The 21,255-nt window shown below is 34.3% G+C and overlaps 1 protein-coding gene across 5 annotated transcripts in view; it reads right to left on the bottom strand.

The window, feature by feature from the left end:
• Window positions 1-203: 203 nt before the first annotated feature.
• The window catches only part of ARMC3 (armadillo repeat containing 3), an 89,858-nt gene continuing 68,806 nt past the window's right edge, over window positions 204-21,255 (bottom strand). For 4 of the 5 annotated variants that reach the window (XM_087916486.1, XM_087916490.1, XM_087916488.1 and 1 more), the window contains 9 exons: window positions 16,993-17,242; window positions 14,600-14,736; window positions 13,369-13,537; window positions 12,208-12,308; window positions 10,900-11,004; window positions 8,324-8,401; window positions 5,642-5,839; window positions 2,142-2,304; window positions 204-897 (listed from right to left, as the gene is read on the bottom strand). In XM_087916486.1, the coding sequence (XP_087772612.1) occupies window positions 688-897; window positions 2,142-2,304; window positions 5,642-5,839; window positions 8,324-8,401; window positions 10,900-11,004; window positions 12,208-12,308; window positions 13,369-13,537; window positions 14,600-14,736; window positions 16,993-17,242 (1,411 nt within the window). In that variant the 3' untranslated portion in view covers window positions 204-687. The remainder of the gene's footprint in view (window positions 898-2,141; window positions 2,305-5,641; window positions 5,840-8,323; window positions 8,402-10,899; window positions 11,005-12,207; window positions 12,309-13,368; window positions 13,538-14,599; window positions 14,737-16,992; window positions 17,243-21,255) is intronic. The other variant, XM_087916487.1, reaches the window with a different exon arrangement.

The following is a 21,255-nucleotide window of genomic DNA, read 5'->3' as shown; positions in this document are numbered from 1 at the left end:
ACTTATGTTTTTAGCGATATTGGATTTCATCTCCTTCATAATTATATTGCCCATCAGATGGAAGATTACGAGAAAGTATAATATGCAATCATATTAAAATGTAATCCGGATTCCTGGATATCAAAAGCTATCATTGGACAGTATCTGGGTGTGATAAGCAAGTGCCTTGCACCATAGCCAACATTTTCTACTACATTTGGGTATTTTTATACTATATAATCTTTATATCTGTTAAAAACATAATGTATACATTATAATAATATTGTAAATTATGTGCAAAATGCACAAATACAAATAAGTGCACAGGTCCATTTCTCAATCCTCTGATGCCTTAAACAAGTTTCTGGAAGGTTAGTAGTAAGGGTGTTCAGCTAACTTTCCAAACTAAGGGACATGCAACTGAACATTATTGGTGATCTCCACATCTTCACCCAAGAGGACCTGAGATTCATTATACAGTTTTGATATGGTGATCCTACCAAATGGATCAATGTGATCATTTCTTTTAAAAATGTAAAACACAAATATAATCAACTTTGTCTCTCTCAGAACCTTTCTCCAACTCCCAACTTCTGGGAATAGATTCCCAACTTGGACAATAAGCCTTATATGTAGGATTTTAATAAAGCAAACTGAAATGCTAATAAGCTAATAAATACATACACAGAGAAAGTTAAGAATATATAATCAAATCCGTCGATAACGATCTGCCTCTGGACTTTCTTCTTTCATGAGACAGCCTGGCTCATACATAAGATCCACAATAAATACTTGAGGGGGAAGCAGAAGTCCAGGTATTCCCAAAGGAGAATCATCAACCAATTTTACCTCATTCCACCCTCTATTATATTCACCACGGTAAAGGCTGCAATTAATAGCAATTCTGTCTGCCAGAACCTATGGAAAGAAAGAATAAGGCTATGCGTTAGTTTTGTTGTATTTGTGGATTGCCATTCTGGTAGAGTTGCAAGGTACAGGGTGGAAAAATTTGAAGGACCACTGCAGCCTTAAATTTCTCATTACAGTCAAAGAGACACATCATTGATAATAATGCTTTATAATTTGGTATGCTAATGGTTAAAAGTAAAAAAAAGAACAAGTCAATTGAATACTATTTAATGAAGAAATATTGGGGTCAGTAAGGAGCCAAATAGCAGTTGGTTTCACTCAATCCACAGAGGGGACACATTCTCATCCCTCCTGAGAATTCATTGGAAGAATGACTGCAGATGGAAAGATTATTGAGTTATTATCCCTGCCAAACACAATTGACTTGTTTTTGACATATCATTTTTCAAATTATACTCCTCATTATATCATACAGTGAAAATCACTTGGATTCTTAGTCAACAATTTGGAATCAACTGCATACAAAGTACATATATATTTTAATCCCCAAAAACTTCTAATAATGGTAACTATTTTTTTATACATTCAACCCATAAATACAAGGATTAACTTAAAAGCAATGCTTCTATATTACAACTTGCCAAAAGATAACAATACTGATGCATAGAAATTCTGACAGCTGTTCTTTTACTTCAGCAGGAAATTGCTGTAAGAAAACTTTGTTTTGCTATTGCCTACTATTTTTCAGAATTCTGATAGCATTTATTACTTCCTTTTCATCAAACATGTATAGCATTTATTCAGTGCCATTTGTTGACATTGAGATATCTTTATCAATTTACTATATCAAGCTTTACTGCATAGATTTGGTCAGTACTGTTATTTCCATATTACAGAAAACAAAATGAGATTAAGAACATATGTCTTGCCATAATTTTTTTCTGATGTAAAATGTGCTTTTGGTTTGAGTCATAGCAATGCATGCCTTTTTATACATAGGGCTTTTTCAGTGTTGCATTGTACTTGCTTTGCCTAAATGTCCATTAAATATTTTAAATGGAATTTATAAAGCAGTGTACAATACAAAAATGCATATCTATTGATTGGAAATCAACACCAAGTCTGATCAAAAATATTGCATACATAGAAAAAAAATGAATACTACAATTTGAATACTATAATACTTACACTGAACTTGATAGAACAGTACCATATATTGCATACTCATTAAAACTAAAAGTATGCAACTTAGAGCAGCACATTTGATTTGCTATACAGTTAACTTGTTTTACCTTGAAAAGTAAAGCTCTGTGGTAGAAGGTCCCTTTGCCAATCTTCCCAATTGGTATCACATTACATTTAAGCTCATATTCAATTTCACTTATATGAAGCTCCCAGCTGAATTCATGTAGATTATTTCTTTCAATGGGACCACCCAACCTATCTGCAACAAACCTGTTTTCAAATCAAACAAGGTAAATTAAATCTACTTTCTTTTCATACTAGTAAACTTGTCTAAGAAATTATTCTGCCTCTTGACAACTATTTGCATAGAGTTTATGGTGAATCATTTCATGGCTCATAATTTATTTGTGTGCCACTGATAACAATTATTTGGTGGCAAATAATTATATGGATAGAATTACATGGATAGAATTACCTGATCTAGCAAGACAATTTGATGTTCTAAAGCATGAGTATCCAACCTTTTGGCTTGCCTAGGCTGCACTGAGTGAAAAGGATTGTCTTGGGCTGCATACAAAATATATAATAAATGCTTATAAATCACATAATGATATTAAATGTTTATAGTCTTGTGGGGCCACATTACTAGCTGTTTAGGATCATACACACCTTGTGGGCCAGAGGTTGGACATGCCTATTCTAAAAGATTCCATTCTTTGGATATGTGAGAGTGGGTTGTGGTTTCCACAACTTTGGAACAATACTCTTATTATTTGTCTGTTCAGATTGTAATAAGGTGAAAGGATAAGATTAATAATTAATGGAAGGCATGAGACTTTAATTGTTTGCAGGTTATCTAAGCATGTTTTTGTGTTCTACTCTGTGACATATATGTTTTTAGGATTTATTTCTAAGGAGCTAAGCAGGTCTTGAGATATTTTCATTTAATATTACATTTTTATTCGTCTTGAAGACGTCAAATTGGTAATGTAACGTAATAAGCATCCTTTCTTATTTTAAATCTAACAATCATATGAAGTTGAATAGGATTGAAAGAATGATTTGCTTAAAGCCATTCACTAATTTTAATGACTAAATTAGGATTAAAAAAATTCCAGGACTATTAATCTTCAGCTTCCAAGAATACTGTAGATTCCAGATATTGTTGCAATTCACAACTTCCATCATCTCCATCTAGCATGATTAAGGATTAGGGGCATTAGGAATTAAATGCTACCATTTAGCAGCCTACAGATGGGAAGCATCTCTTAAACTTGCTACTATGCTTCACTGGGTCTCAGTCCTCTTTGGCTAATTCTCACCTTTCTCATCTTGGTTGCCTAAGAAGAAAAGCATGCATTTTAAACATGTATTTCTTTGTTTCAGCAATGCTAATTTAACCACATAGAAGCAGTTCCCATGCTATTCTGGATTCTGAAGACACAACGGTAATAGTCTGTCTGGCAAATACTGTGGTTCTCCAAAAATAAGATTGGGTCTTTTTTTCTTTGGGGCCCCAAAATAACCACTAGGCCTTATTTTGGGTGATGTCTTATTTTTTCCATGTGTAAGGAGGCCCACTTCTTCTCCTTGCTTGTGGTGGGGCAAGAAGCCACGCAATGAGCCAGTAGATGTGGAGCTGTCCCACACACACTGCACTGGCTTACTTCAGGGCCTCCACAACCAGACCATCCATGCCTTGACACCTGTCTCATCTCACGGCTGCGGCACACCACTAGGCCTGCTCCGTTATGGCCACAAGCAAGCAGAAGAAATGGGCTGGTGGCCATGTGGGCTCCTGATGCACATGGCTGTTGGTGCTGCCACCACGAGGCAGCTGTTGAGGCATGAATGGCCTGGCTGTGGGGGCCCTGGGATAAGCTGTTGCAGGGCAGCTCCACCACCACCCTGCCTCGCCTCTTGACCACAGCATTGCTAGCAACCAGACGGAATAGGCAGGCAGTCAGCTGCACAGGCTTTTAAGTAGAGCTTATTTGGGGGGTAGATCTTATATTAGGCGCATGCATAAAATATGCTAACTCTTATTTTTTGGATAGATCTTATTTTTTAGGAAACAGGGTAAAAGTACATTACATTTATTATATCCTGTTGTTGTAAGGTGTATGCTGAAGATTTGATGATAGATGAAAATATTGTCTGTGATAGATCATGCAAACCAAGCAATACAGGTTATTTTTGAAAATATTCCTATTTTTAATATCTAAAGATTCATAAATTATTAGGTTGGTTGCCAAGTAGCACACTTTGTTCAAATATTCCTTATTGAGCCACCTATGAGAAAAAGGCTGTTTAAATGCTCTTTTTGTCCTAAATTTATTCAATCATGATTTGTATAGTTTGCTGCAGTCAAGTGAGACATGCAGCTTTCGGTTCAGAGTGGACAGCAGAAACTGATTAGAGTTGTCAAACTGGTATTCCAAGAAGAATTGTCAACGGGCATCTTTAATAATTAGCAAGCCTAGTTTTGCATAGCAACACAAGTAAATACCTGACAGGAGCAGAATGAAGTTTAGCCTGACCATTATTTTTACCTGTCTCCTGTGTGTGAAGTGCTTGTAAAAAAGGAGCAGGACTTCAACTGCATGGTCATGATTGAAGACTGCCTAGCTTTTAAGAACGTCTTTGCCCAATAAGCATTGCCTACTTACTGCTTCAACATACTATGCTAAATTTGGAATGGTCCTTGAGTTGATGGAAATATCACACTTTGGGTCTAATATTCCAATGGAAGCTTTGTGAAGAAAAGAACACAACACTGAGGAGAAGTGGCCAAACTTTAGTCAATGATTCTTGGATGCTTGCTTTGCAAGAAAGAGGAACAGTGAACAATATAAAGATAGAGATTTTGATACTTTTTGGGGTTGAGAGGCAGGAAATCTAAGTAAGTTAATTTATGGACACATTTTGAGCAAGTGAGACAGAAAACAAAACACATTTTTCAATTGCAAAGCTGCTAAGAATTCTATTGCTGAGAGGATGGAATGTTGAGATCATCAAATGTGCACACTTGATTATAATGGAATATCAGTGTTTTCTTACCTCTTGCTACCTAGATAAACTTTTTAGGCGAGAGAATTAAAGGCTATCTTGGCAGGACAAACATAATCGTGTTTGGATTATGCATTAGTCTGGGGCTGGTCTAATTTATGCATGCAATTGGGGGCAGAGATAGGAGAGGGAAATAGGGAAAAAGTTTGCACCAGGAGTAGTAGAACAAAGAGAAACTGAAAGAAGAAGCAAAGAAAAAGGTGGGATGAGATTTTGGAGAAGAGCTTGCAACTTTATTATTTTAATTCTTCAGTCATGATTCAATATAAACCCCCCTGAAACTCCTTAAACTGTTTTCTTTAAACTCCTTTTATATATGAGTAAGTCACTTTGAAAATCAATTTAAATAATGTTCTATCTCAACATGCTTCCATAACTCCAACAAACTTACCCAAAATTATCTCCCAAAAGATTATCAATCATACCATACTTGTGGAAAGTATGCAAAATATAATACAATGGAAACCAACAGACAGCCTAAATAAATTGTTTGAAATATTCCCTTTGTATTGCTAACACATGCATTTGATATACTCACTGTGCAAGAGCTACCACTTGCTCTTTGCTAGTTGGTAGTGGTAGAATTGTTCTAGAAACCTCAGTAATATAATCATACAAGATGGGGTCAAAAGGGGGGATCCATACAGCTTTTCCTGGAGTTTCAACTACTTTAGGTACAGATGGTTCCACCTCCTCATCTTTTGGTTTTTCTTCTTCTTTTTTCCCTTTCCCCTTCCTTTTGTAAAAAGGCAACACTGATTATTAGAAATATCTTTATTTCCAAAGCTTTTGTTTTAATCAGCATAGAAAGGACAGGGGCTCATTCAGAAAAAAACCATGAGATTCTTCTCCAAGGTACATAAAACAAGAAGTATTTTTGTCATGTTAGAATTTTCCAGCACTTTTCAATGATCTCTCTTCTTACTTCATGTTCAAACAAATATTTTGGGGTTTCTTCTTACACACTTTTTTCATAAAGAAGCAACCCTAAATTTTCAAAGCTTTTAGCTAATAGCCATAAAATATTTATATTTCCTAAAACCAACAGTGCAGGTGTCACTGACATGGGACAGGTCTTTTTCAATTAATTCCCAGATTATGATCCAGGAGTTTCTTTTGCTCCACATCTGGCCAGCTTTCAATGCATATATTAGAATATGCACATTTTGTGAGAAATTCAGGTTGAAAAATGCCACAGATAGCTTATAATACATAAAGAAAAATCATCTCAACTGGTAATGGTTTGTTTGGCTCTAGCAATCCTTAAGTGATTACCTCTATAAAGCTGTTATGGTAATGGTGGAACTGGAACCTGTATAAATCCAGTCATTTAAAGACAATAAAGCTAGTGAATAGAAAGAACTTTTTCTTTAAAAATCTAAAAAGACAGGAAAAAGCAAGCAAGCATGCACACAAAAAGGCAGCAAATAAAAATACAAATGCAACAATAAGAGAATCAATAAAGTCTATTCAAATCAAAGAAAAGAAAGTTGCTCTAAAATGATGAAAGCACGTGATCAATTTATATCTATGCCCATCCTAGATATGCAATACAGAAGAACCTTGGGGTCATGACTGTAATCCATTCCAGGACTTCAGTTGCAACCCAATTTGGTGACAGACAGAAGCAAGACTGAGTGCGCATGCACCTACCATTCAGCCCATGTGCAGAAGGGAAAATTGCCATGGCAGCGAAAATTGCCGCGGCTGTATTTGATCAGGACCTGTGGATCTGTTCACGATCAGTAGCAACAATTTTCTGAAATTTTTGGTTGTCACCCGATTTGATCATGAACAGAAATGTTTGTGACCTGGGGTTCCACTGTATAGTTCTGAACAAGGCTGAAAAAGTACTTCTTCCAATATATTATACCTGAGGCTCAAGATCATAATTCGCAACCTTATTCTGAAATAATGACTAATGCAATTCAGAAATAGAGCTTTTCAGCAATAACCTTTTAGCCACAAAACATCCTTCTAAAAAAGTTTGCCTAATTGTTATTCTATGATTTTCTCCAACAAATATGAATTTTTGAACATTAATTTAGACCCTTTAATTTTCTTCTGCTGCTAAACTATTCTGTGTTTTTAAACAGCATTAGCTCTGTAACATTTTAGTCAGTTCTGAAGTTTCAAATACCAGGTATTTTATTATGTTTTATTTGTGCTATTCTTAGTGTCACCCTGAGAGCTTTTACTTGCACAGCTACTAAAAAACTGCTGCAAATACAAGACCACCAATGTACTATACACTAAATGAAGTAGATTGGTATCATAAAAATGTGTTACAGTTACCTATTTAAAACATTTTGAAACAATAGCTGCACATATTTCTGTGTGTTTTGGAATTGCTAGATTTAACTGAATTGAATCATCAGAGATTGCCATGCAAAGTTGCCACGGTGTTGGTTTTATTTAGATGCCTTGCAGTAACTTTAAGATGCTAAACTTTTAAGCACTTAACAAAGGGTCTGAATTCTCAGCATAATTAGACCTGAAAAAAAGGAGTAATATAAGATAGATTTATATACTCTGAAGAAAAACCAGAGTTTAATAACATGAGGAAGATGGACCAAGATAAATGCTATTTTTTCCATGCTAGATTGTTTTGGTCACATATAATTTAATAAAATTGGATACTGAAAAAAAAAAAGCTCTGAGAATATTCAGAAGTGGAACATTTCAATTACATCCTGTGACATGATGAATGTACAGAGAAATCCACCAAGAAAAAAGTATTGGCTGAAGCTCAGTCTGCCTAACATGGATGGGCTGTTTGCTATAATTAATACTGTTCTCTAAGTTCATTTATCTATTTCAGTAGAAAAGGGCTTCATAATGATATGAGCAAGAAAAGGCAGAGTTGTGACAATCTACAAAAGATAACTGCCAGGCTACAAAGAGACTGTTTTGAATTGTATGTTATATGCAATACTATGCTTTCCAGACCTTACAGTTTACCTTAGTGCATTATCCATATCTTTGCAAGATTGCTACCATGGACTCAAAATTGTCAATTATTACATGTAGCCTATGCAATTGAAATAATATTCTACTGTATCAATATTTAGTGCTGCTCATTTATTCCCTCTCCCTCCCTCCCTCTCTCCCTCTCCTCTCTCTCTCTCTCTCTCTTTTTGCTTCCTTGAGTTTGTTTTTCAGAATGTAGGGCCTTGGGCCAAAATCTTTACCCTCAAGCTTGAAACAAGAGTACCAATACCTTGATCCTTTCTCTCTAGAGCTTCCTTTACTGATTGAAGAAGACCGTCCTGGAGATTCTGGTTTTTCATCCAATGAACTATCAAAATTACAAAATAATTGCCAATATCTCTTCATTTTTTAAGGCATACAAATTCTTAACAAATTGAGAGGAGAAGGGAACCATTATTAAGAATCCTTGGGGGCCTTCCAAGCGAAATCAATAGGCAAATAATTTTCTGTGGAAGTATCCTTTCCTTGCAATCCAATGGAATATAGTATTAAAAACGTATATTCCACATTAATTTAATTATTTTGCTCGCTTCCATGTTTTATAACTACTGGGCTAAGCAATTAAATTTAAAATTATTTAAATCAATTCAGTCATATTTGCAATCAGTAGGCACGTCAAAAATAGCTGCTTTTAAGGCACATTTCTATTTTTTTTTTATCAAGTAGCACCCTTATTATGGAAGCCAGTGGAGAATTCAACAGATGAAATTGAGCCATTTTGAATGAATCCAACAATTGTGGTTTAAACAGATGATTTATGGTTTAATGCCTTATGTGAAAGCAGCCAACTGTGATTTATTAAATAAACCATGGCTTCAATTCCCACCATTTTCAAAATTGGAATAAAACATTTTGCTTTTCAAGCATGGCTGATGGGGATGACACACATCACCTCCAAGGGATCCATGGTGCAACTATCCTTGAGAAAGGTGGATATAGCCCCACAATAGTGCTTTGACAGAACGCAAATTCTTCTCTCATTTGTGTGTGTATGTGGGGGGGGGGAGGGGACTTGGATCTTTCCTAATCAATATCCAGACAATCGTGCCACAGGAACTGCTGTGTATGAGATACAGAAAGATGCTTTCAAAGAAAAAATGCAGGGGCAAAATGGCAGGCTTCTGTTTTATCTGGGGTATACAGTAACAAATAGATACTACATGCTATTATTTGTGTCTACAAGAGCCCTGGTTTCTTTTTTCTTTTTTTTAGCAAAAGCATTAGCAAAGAGTATATCTTTAATTACACCAACTGTACCAAAATAAGTTAGTTGACTTTTGATCACATTACAATAAGTGTGAAGTTATTTTTTTGAATCCACTAAGGTAAATATCTATAAAGACGCACTGAATCTGATAGGGCATTTTCTTAGGGGGAAAATCTGCATAGGACTGTGAGTATAGAAATCTAGTTTGGATCCAATTCATTTAATCTTTTGGGCAATTATTAAAAAGCCTTCTACCATGCAATAACAAGCTAGCCTTAAAGAGGAAAAAAAAGCATCCATTCACTAGATATGCAGTAATAAAATATATGAGTATGTAAATTATTGAGTATGTATAGATAGATATACACATATATAATTTAACAATGGCAAATACATTTCATTCCATGTTTGAATCAGGAAATATGTGTGACTATTGATAATGTCTCATATACTGTATCTTTTTAGCATATTCATATTATTGTATATAAATCATGTTTTGTGTCTTAAATGATTATACAGTACGAAAAACACAAGGGCTATCTCAATTGTAGTTGAAACCAGAGTAGAGGGAGCTGCAGGTATCAAGTATCCATTAATGTTAATGCTGTGTAATATTGACCCTAGTTACTAAATAAAAAATACATATAACATAATGTGAATTGGTATATCCTAAGTATGTATGCATTGGTTACCACCAAGAAGGTTTCCTCCGCTTAGTACCATTTATGAATGAATGTATTTTCCAGCTTCTATATGTAAATAACAGTCTGAATAATTTTTTGAGTCTGGAAGATTTATTAATGTTATTAATGTTTTCAGTTATCTTCTGGACACAAAATACAATACAGTACAGGTACACTGAAAACTGCACTTATGACCATTTTTCAAATTTATGATTGAAGTATCCCCATGGTCACATGATCAAAATTTGGGTGGTTGGCAACCAGCATATATTGATGACGCTTGCAGTGTTTTGGCATCATCTAATCACCCTTTGCAACCTTCTGACAAATAAAATCAATGAGGAAGCCAGATTCACTTTTAAAAAGTGTTATACTTAACAACTGTAGCAAGAAAGATTGCAAAATGGGGCAAAACTTACTTAACTGTCTTGCTTAGCAATGGAAATTTTGGGTTCATTTTGGTTTTAAATCAAGGACTATCTAGATGTAGCTTTTACTAGAAATCGCTATCTTGCCAAATAACGTCAGAACAAATAGAAAATATTCCATAAACTTTTGTTTATCCATTACTTAAAGCCTCAATAGGAGTTTGATGCAGGAACTTAGTATCATAGTGGAATTTGACTTAACCAGTGTGACAAAATAGCTTATTCTGATGCCACTATGATGGATAGGGTGGATGAAATTACATAAAGTTAAATTGGTATCTAAAGGGTGCCATGAGATTTTAAAATTTGAGAAGAATCTGCATTTCACAGAAACTTGAATAGCTTTCTTATTTTAGATCATCATTCATTTCAAACTCTGATAAAGCAAGTGATTTGATTTTTTGAAAAAAAGAAATCTAATTTATACATTTTTAAACCTAAAATTCACCAAAGGAAAAAGAGCAATTATAAAAATGTAAATGCTTACTTAGTTCTGCTAGTTTTCCTGGTATTGCTGGCAGGCACCCCCATTCGAGAGGCTGAGGTCTCTTGTGGTTTTTCCTCGACTGATATGGAAATTGCTTGGTGTTCACTGAAACAGAAAGGGTGTTATATCAGTCATTTATTTTGCATATTGCTCAGAATAAAACATCTGGACATTTAATCCTTTTTCAGTGCTGCTGAATTTAGCCTAAGAAAATTGAAACAGGTTGTTTCTGTAGGTATTAAATATAGTACCTTAGTTATAGAAGTTGTGACTGAGCAATAAGTAACAATGAGATTTGAGTGGAAAATCTATATGAGATTAAGAAATAATTTGTTATTTTATGTACCTAGACACAATTTCTCCCTATGTATGTATATTTATGTGAGCTCAGTTTCCTCCTATCACTTCTATTTTTGTGTCTGTACTTAAATCCTATTTTTCTATGGATATTACTTTCTGCTGATATGGCTTCAACCTAATTTATGAAATTTGAGAAAATGAATATTTCCTAAAGCAGTCACATAAATGATTCTTTTTACACATTGGTATTGACTGAAACTAAAAGAGTAATTAATAAACTGTGTAGAGGGCTGGAAATGTGAATACTGAGGATTTAATGTACTCCAGTTTGTGTACTCTTTCCCTCTACCGCAAGAAAATATTGTTTTAAATAGTACTTAGACTTATATACCCCTTCCCAGTATTTTACAGCCATCTCTAAGCAATTTACAGAGTCAGCATATTGCCCCCAACAATCTGGGTCCTCATTTTACCGACCTTGGAAAGATGGAAAACTAAGTCAACCTTGAGCCAGTGAGACTTGACCTGCCAAACTGCTGGCAGTCAGCAAATTAGCTGCAATACTTCATTCTAACCACTGTATCATCATGATTAGATTAATATTAATGCATATTTTAAAAAGCTAAATCTTAAAATATTAAGTTTATGAAAAGAAATATTAAAAACTCGGTGTTAATGTAACTCTGCTCTTTAATAGCTTTGAGTAGGGTTTAAATCACTGATCAGCTATAAAACTTTTCATGTGAACTATCACTAGCTCACCCACCCACCACCTGAAAGAGAGGTTGTAAGATTAATATGACTTTTTATAAAAACTGCCTTTAGAATAAGAAATAAATACAGACATGTAACTCTTAGTGGATAGAGAAGGTTATTTGGACCAAGACATTCCAGGATATTTCATGAGCAATGAAAATTTTTTGCCTGAGATCTTGGAGAATTGGATTGGCTAGCTTCTGATGAAGTCAATTATTAAAGTCTCTATAATAATCTTATTAGTAGACTCACAGTTCTGATAGTTTAGCATTTATTAAAATTATAGCACGATGATCATTAAGCTCCTGAGCACAGAGTTCCTCCAGTGACAATAGCTTTTCACCAGGTTTCACCTATGAGAAAATTTCAGTAAGGTATATAATATAAATTGTCTGCCATCTCTAGGAAGTTTACAAAAGTTATTGGGAACTCTTGCTAATAATACTATATTAGTAGTATTAATACTAATTTAGTGTTAAGCACATAGGAATAATGTTCATGAATAAAATGCCTGAAACAAAGTTCAACTTCATTTTAGCATATGAAGATTTACAGTTAAATACAAAATAAGATTTTTGATTTAAAGTAAACTCTAGTTTATTAAAGAAAGAAACAAACAAAACTTAAGAGTTTATTATTGGTTAACTTGGCATCTGACAAAATGTTGTTTTAAATCACAATGTTTTACATAACAAATATCTGTTGAAGCCAATTGTTAAATTTCTTTTTAAATGACAATTTTTTATTATTGAACATCATAATAAAATAGATATCTACAGTATTAAACTGTTTTTGAAATTTCGAACTTTAACTATTTGTGTGAATAACATTAAACTATTAAAAAAACTTGTTAAAATATTTATTATTTTGCTGTTATTCCTGTATTGAATGATCTTTTGTTCTTTTAGACAAGATACCAAATTAATATTTTTATAAACATCAGCAATAAAGTATAAACTAATGATTGTATGGTTTCAAGCCCATGTTCATCTTTCAGCAAAAAAATAAAAACACCATGTTATATGATCAAATCGTGAAACAAGCTATAGTGATAAAATTATTTCTAAAGTTTTTTAATCTTTAAAACATAAAGTAACATATATATATTAATATTTTTTAAAATCCAACTGAGAAAAGTGTAACAAAAGTAAAGTATTAAAAAGCTTCTTTCTACTTATACTTATGGTAAGACAAGAGCAGATAAATCTCAGTCCTATTTATACTTGTGATAATAAATGACAGTTTAACATTTATCATCATATGACCCAGATGGTGGAAAGTAAAGTGCAATGCCCTGTCATGAAGTCTTTTCTTGCTATGATCTCCTATGTATTGGTGATGTTAACTAATGATCTTTGTTTGATATGCAGCAGTTCTGTAAAGACTCTTAATGTATGCTTAAAGCAAGTTTACCTGCCCATAGTCATAGAATCCATCCAAGATTATGTTAGTAGATGCTAAAAATCCCATTTGACTGTATTTTTGTGGAAGATTGTGATCAAGTATCTTTTCCAATGCTGCTTCACTGAAGTTATTTTTGCGACCAATAGAGAGGTTAATTTCATCAAGAATATCTAAAGCACTTTAGCAAAGAAACAAAAGAGAATTTACCAAAAACATTGTTCCAATTCATTACAGTATTTCTCTTATTATACTGTAATCTTTTACAAACAATTTATACAGTACTGAAATACATCTGATTTCAGAAATGTACCATTTTTCTAGTTCTCTTGAGAACATGCTCACAAAATAAAACAGAATAGGATGAGAGCAAGGATAAGTACATTTAAATGATAGTAAAAGTAGACAAAAGGTAGCAAAATCACAAAACCAGCAGTCTTGTGTAAAATATCAAAATTTTGCTCATATCTCACAGGTTCTCATTAGCTTGCATGAAATATCAGGAAATTTGAAAATATTTTATTGGTGATACCAACTAGAAGTAAGGCAAACTCCCTGGTTCTGTCAGTGCTGTTTCTGATCTATGTGCAAACCAATGCATGACTAATCCCTATTTGCCATTATCTAATTCTCTCCAACAATATACTTGCATATAAGCAATTTAACTTTCATCTCCTTCTTACATCATCTTAAACTGATGCTATCCTGATGTGTTCATCCACAATTTTTATCACTTTATTGAACATAGCCAAGTATAACCATGTGACAAGGGATTCATTATTTATTATAATGTATATTATAGCTACAAAAGAGTGTGTATTAGTGTGTTCCAATTATTTTATAATAAAACAGATGAAATACAAAATCTAAAAATACAAAAATTCAAAGGCCAATATGACTGGAGTAAAGATGCAAAAAAGGCAGCATAAAATATAGTTACAATAAATAATAACAAATTAATAATCTTTTAAAATAAATATATATACTTTATATTATGAAAAGCACACCCTCAGGCACAAAACTACCATCAGGTTTCTTTCAGAAAAGGGACTGTGGCAAAAATGAAGAAGTGACTGTTGTGGATGGGTGATGAAATGGAATATCTGATGCAACATGTGCTTGGTTAGTCCCTAAATATGGATATATTATAATACAACTTGAAGACAAGATGAATATAAGATAGCATCAAAACATTGATCTGATCCTACCACACCAACACTATCACTTTGGCATCTCAACTCACCCCAACCTGGTCATTTCAGCTGCTGTTAATTCATCACTTGCACAAACCATAACAGCCCAACAAGCATTTCTCCGGACTTCATCATTCTTAGAATGCAGAAGCTTAACAAGAGGTTCAAGTCCACCAGAATTTCGTAACTGAAAGAAAACATTTGTTTGTTTGTTTGTTAACTTTATTTGCTGTCCATTTGTTCGGGGGCTACTATGGATGTAGCCCCACAGCAATAACAATATAACAATAAAATTGAAAAACAAATGATAAAAATGTAAATATAACAATAGCAATGAAAAACAATAAAGAATGGAGGTACAATAATATGAAATTAAAAGAAGATGGGTGGAGAGACATCAGGAAGTACAATGGAAAAATGGGACCAGCTAATTAGTCCAGCAGCCACCTCCAGTGATGTACTCCTTTATTGGGTCCCCAGGCCAATCATCAGATGTCTTCAGGCCCTTTAGAAGGAAGGAAGGGAGGGGCAAACTTCATCCTGGGGGACAGGATGTTCCAGATGATGCTACAGCAGAGAAAGCTCTTCTCTTGGATCCTGTTAGAGTTCCTTGACTGACAAGATACTCAGCAGGCCTCCTCTGCTGGCATGATAGGACAGGCTTGTTATACATAAATAGGTTGGCAAGGGCTACACTCAACCCCAGGAGCAAAATTGCTGCCAAGAATACTTACTCAATTAGGACTGAATAATTAAGGCTATACTTATAGTGAAATAGCACTAGAGATTTCCTTTCTAGCCAAGGTAAGCTAAATCCTGCAAAGAGAAACAGAAGGACTTGGCTTTTTCCACAAGGACTAAGATAGGATTTTTGAAGTGCCTACTAGTAAGACAATGTTATAAAATTATTTGGTCTCAACTGCAATTGAGATTGGCAATTTTATTTTGTTAAGCAAAGTAGTCACCAAGTGAAACTGACTATGTTTATGATCTTGATTTAGCTTTCCTTTGCTCTGCCCGCAAATGTCATGTTACTTTTTTTATCACCATGGTCTCTATGAATGGTCACTGCCCAAGGTAGTCACTAACCTATGTGTAAATCAATGAAAAGGCTGGAATGCTGGCAACTGCTGAAGCTGCTAATTACTGGACTTTCCTACCTTCTGCTATTGCTCTCCTTTATTAATATTCACTTTCTATTTCTGAGCAAGCAATGAAAGGACTGATGAGTGTAACGTAACTTTTTACGAAGTGACGCAGAAACATTTTTTTGTTGAGGGAGAAGCATGTGAATGGGTAACATCAGAAAGAAAGAGGTAACTGTCTATACTGTGGAAGAAAGACTAGTAAGAATATATTGCAGTAAGATAATGCCTTCCCTAAAATCTAAAACCCAGTCTATCCACCAGTAAGAAATGTTATTGCAGCTTTTTTGAATTATTTAGACACAATTTGTAGTAACAAATTTGCATGCTTATTTACAAGCACATGGATCTGTGAGTAAATGTATCAACCAGAACATAGCAATTGCACTAGATGTTGACCAATTTAAAACTTAAATTTTAAAATGTAAAATTGTGTTTGGAGAGCTAACAAAATTTCCCTGTTGCCTTGTTGCCAATCCCTGAGGCCAAATATATGCAAATAGCATTAAACTAACTAGTAGCACTGGATTTCAGACTAAAGTTTTTCCTTATATTATTTGATAGGGCTGTGCAAAGAATTCCAAGAAGGTGTTTTGCAAAGGAGGTTGTGTGTGGAAAAAATCCCTCAAAATGTTAAAGCAGCCATGCCTATAGTTGCTTTGCATTGTTGGCAATCTATGTGTGCAACCACACACATGAATGGAGAATAGCTTTGAAGCAGCTCTCAAACCTCCGAGCAAAGCAGCCAACCACAAACATTTTGTTGTACAACAAGCTTTGCAAAGTCCATCTTCAAAATGCTTTCCACAGTCTTATGTTTTTATCAAAATAGTAAATAGAAAGCCTGGTGTCTGGGCATTTTTTTACAAGGAAAACATGAACTTTACAACAAAATAATTATGTGGTTTGCATTGATTACACCCATCATTTTTTTCATTATGCACAGTATAACAAGGATACCTTTTTTTCTTAGGATTTATATATACCATATAGCTAAACTAAAGCTGACCTGACTTGGATACTTTTTTCTGAATCACAGTCCAATTTCTAACCTGCTTGTCCTTTGAAATTTTTCAAATCTGGCTGAGAAGCCAGACGGCATGAATATAAGCATTGCAAATTGTTTATTGAAACTGACAATTTTACACAGCCAAGTATTAGAGATCCAATATTAGAGAACCAAAACTTTGACATTTACCTGGAAATACAGCAAAATATGCTGATCCAAGAAAGCTGTGTGACATGAAAAATCCCAGGACTTGTTTTACCCTAATATAGAAGATGGACATATGCCTTACCTCAGTTCTGGCCTCAGCATCACAGCCCATAGCAGCCACAGCAAGAGCTGCTCTGCTCTGCACAGTGCTGTTAGTGGAATTCAGTGGATCTACAATGGCAGTCATAAAACCATGGCTTTGGATGGTGAGACGTAATGGCTCCTGCATGGCTAAGTTTGTGAGAACAGAGGCAGCACTAGCCACGGCACCGTCTCTTTTACAGCTTAGAACACTAATTAGCGGTTCAATGGCTTCAGCTTCAGCAACAGCGCTAGGAAGTGGGAAAAGGAAATAACCACAAAGACAGAGCTATTGTTAGTTATAAAGCACCACCATTCCAAGGGATGAAAAGGTAATGCTGGAGAGCAGCAAATTAATTGTTGGGATCCTCCCTCCTCGGGAAAAAGTGTCCCAGAAAAGTATGTTCATCTTCATTCATTTATTTTCAGAAAAGTTCTTAATGACATCTATGTTTTCAGAGAGATGTAGTCTGTTCATACTGAACATAAAGATTGTCACTATTTAATAGTTGTTCTATTTTTATGTCCATATTATATTGTTATGGTTATCTTATTGCAAACGATGGTGAACTTCCTTCTCCTATGTAGAAAAAATTGTTCTGTTCTCAAAAACACAATGAAATTGCCCATACCAAATAATTAAAAATTGCTATGGTATTGTAATAATACTGACAGTTGTACATACATTCATATTTTACTCAGACTATTTTTTGGAAGGAAGAAAGTTGCAGAAAGAAACAGTCTAACTTTTTATTCACTAACAGTTCTTTCTTTTTTGCATTCCAATATTTATTTGATCCAACGTTTCACTGAATAGTGTTATCTACCATATATGCAATAAACTTCCATATTTTGATAAAATAATCTTAAAATCAAAAGCAGCAATGTTTTATATATATTTAATACGGTCTCTACTATGACTGCCAATTAATCTTAATGATTTAATTAGAAGTCCTATACATCTATTTAGACATTTCAGGAAGTAAACACTGTATAAATTCTGCACATGTAAGTAGAGTACAAACCTTCCTATTAAGCTGTAATATTTGATGTTGTGTATTTGTACACAATATCTGTGTACCATGCAATGAAATTTCCTAATTTAAAGACTTAATGCCCAATTTAATTATCTGGAAATGTAGTTTAGAGTTAGGATTTAAGACATTTTTTTCCATAAGACCCTTTTGTAATCCCACACATGGGACTAACTGTATTTTGGTGAGCTCAGCAGGAGCTTTTTCTTGCACAAAGAAATGTTTCTGATATTTCTACTAACAGATATTAATAAATTCTATAGGCTGTCACTAGGGGTCACTGTTATGTCATATTAACACAACAAAGAATCTATGTATTACTTTATTTAAGGATAATTATGAGAAAATGTTTCCAATGAAACATTTATAAATTAGGCAAATAACAAAGAAAAATGTCAAAATATTTGCATAAACATTGTTCCATGTAAATTCCTAAGTGTTATTCTTGAAAGTCTGTAGTAATATTTAATATCAGCATGTTTCAACAATTAGGATATCCATAATGTATTTGTTTATTTATTTGAATTTTGGCTTTATTATTTGTTTCAAATAATTCAAGGTGGTGAACATATTCAATACATCTTCTTACATGCATGCTTTATATTATCAACATATATTTGTAGCATAGAGAGAAGATCTAAATTGTCCTTTGGAGATTGCATTTGGAGTTATATTTGTGGTATTTCCATTGAGTGGAAATACCTGCTCTTTGAATGCAGTTTCACTTGGGGAGCATTCCAACTGTTTTCTTTTATTTTGGTTCAAGAAAATTAAATTGAAGTGGAGGCAGAAGAAAAGGAGAAGAAGGAGAGGGAGGAGGAGGAGGAGGAGAGGGGGAGAAGAAGTACTGATATTATCCAATCTAAATACTACATAAACTTCATTTCTCATGAGGAATAACAATTTGTTGGACCATTTTTATTCTTCTAATAATCTGATATCCTAAATCAATTGTCTTTGCAAACAATTAGAGATTTCCAAGAAATTATAGCAAATATGAAGTTTCCAACTACTGCATAGATTGTTCTCTTCTAGTCTTCTTTGTATAACAGCTGTTTACACTGACAATCTTGAGAAGCTTCGGCTAATATAAGATTGATAAGGCAACTACATCTTACATTTAGGAGCTTATGTCTGATGTGTATTCTATAGCTGTAGAAATGAATAAATCAATTTCTCAAATAACATGTTTTAAGGAGGAAATTATATAATGGCCAATAGATGGCAGTAAAGCTATAAATTAGATACCAAGCCATGAAGAGAATGTTGATCACTTAATCAGTGATCAGAACCTACTCTGAACACCAGACATGATTTTGATTATTTCCTAATTCAATTGATAGGAAATGGCCTATCACTGCTCTCTCACTGGCTCTCTTAGTATTCAGAAAAACAGCTAATGCAGTGCATTGAAAATAACATTTGCTGGACTGCTATTATCTTTGGTATGTTTTATGTTTATTTCTATTTTTATTGTTAATTTTACATCTGGTTTTAAGTTGGTTTATTTGCTTTACTTTTTAGCTGTTCTGACAGACTGCTATTTTTATCGCTCCTGCTTTATTTTATTGGCTGCTTTGACTTATGAGTTACACAGAATATTTGGATGGAATTGATAATAAATTATTTTATCAAATACAATAAACAAGACATTGAATGAACTTTAATTCATCCCATCCACCCATCCATCCCTGCCTCTATCAGGGTTGTTGAACAGGTCACAGAAATTGCCAATGAAATTGGAATGCATGGTGCCTAACAGCTGAGCTCATGTTTATCTCCCTACCTTTCAAAAAATATGGAGACATATACATATACACACATGCATACAGGTTCAGAACATTTGATGCTAATTTATAATATTTAGTGCATGTAAATATATTATTAGATACAATCATTTAAGATTTATAAGTAAGATTAATAAGGAAATTATATTTTACTTAGCTGGGTAATATGTTGATACTAAGAAAGGTTGGGCCTGGTTAATGCTTGGAGGGGAAATTCCACTAGGGAATTCCAGCTCTGTATTCTAGTCTGTAAAGCCAAAGAAGAAATCAGAAGACAGCAGTGGCAACCCACTTCCATTCTGCTGCCACAAAAACTATATAAATAAGGTTTATATTATAAATGTTTGTTATAAAGCTGAGTGCAACTCAGAAATCTTAATTTTTAAAGTAAAGAATGGATTGATTGATTGATTTGGAGTGCTTTTATAACTCTTTGCTCATTCTTATACTTAGCAACACACTTCCAAATGAAAAATGAATCATTTTACATTTAATGCACTAAATGATTATAAGATAATTCTGGCCTCAGGAGTTTTCATAAAATTATTGTAAGCATGTTAGCTGACAAATAAAAAAAGCTAATCACATTAACTTGCTTCTGCCTCTGTGGTACAGCAAGAATTAAAAATTGGCAGATACAAATTATGCTAGATAAAGGCTTCACCACAATTTCATACATGTAGAATTTTCTAGATTTAAAATGATAAAATATTCCTGACATCAAGATTCTAGTAATTAGCGATTTTGAAGGAAGAAATGGTAGAATGATGGTGGCTCTGTAGGACTTCTGGTGGTGAGGTTACAGTGGAGCGGAGCAGGAGAGCGATCTCTGCAATCCTGTATCCGAATTTTCATGCTTGGAAGCTCTCAGAGGCATCGTGAAGCTTGGAGATACACATGAATTAGAAGGGGAAGCCTAGGAGCAGAGAGGAAGAAAGCAACCTCCCACTGCAACGCAGGGAAGCCCTTTGAATCCGGCGCAAAAGAAACCTGGCATCTACGGTGGGTCCGAAGCTGTGACAGCCAGCTGCGATCGGGAAGCAGGAAAGTGGATCAATACAAGACATCAGAAGAATAATGGCAGACTGGGACAGTTTTCGAGAGGTGAGAGAAGAGAGTCCAGTGAAAGACTTTGACAGAGGGAGTCTCCGGAGAGAGTGAATGCAGTGGCTAATTGGTGGGGGACAGCGGAGTGAAAGGGAGAGGAAGAAATAGAAGAGTTTGACAGCTGAGAGAGAGCACCGCAGAAGAAAAGATCAAGACTCTGTGAATAAAAACTGAAAATTTCTATGATTTGGACTGATTACTAGCAGAGACATTAGAGAGAACAATTGGAACTTTAATGGAGAACTGTAGCTGAATGAAGAGTGGAACCATTCTGATAGAAAGCTGTGACTGTGCAATTTGAGAGTGAAAGTGATTAAGTAATTAAAGACGACTGAG

Source organism: Pseudonaja textilis, chromosome Z (assembly GCF_049901715.1).
Source record: "Pseudonaja textilis isolate UNSWEBS1 chromosome Z, rPseTex1.2, whole genome shotgun sequence".
Classification (NCBI taxonomy): domain Eukaryota; kingdom Metazoa; phylum Chordata; class Lepidosauria; order Squamata; family Elapidae; genus Pseudonaja; species Pseudonaja textilis.
Note: the sequence above shows the minus strand (reverse complement) of the source record. Positions and strands in the feature narration are given on the sequence as shown.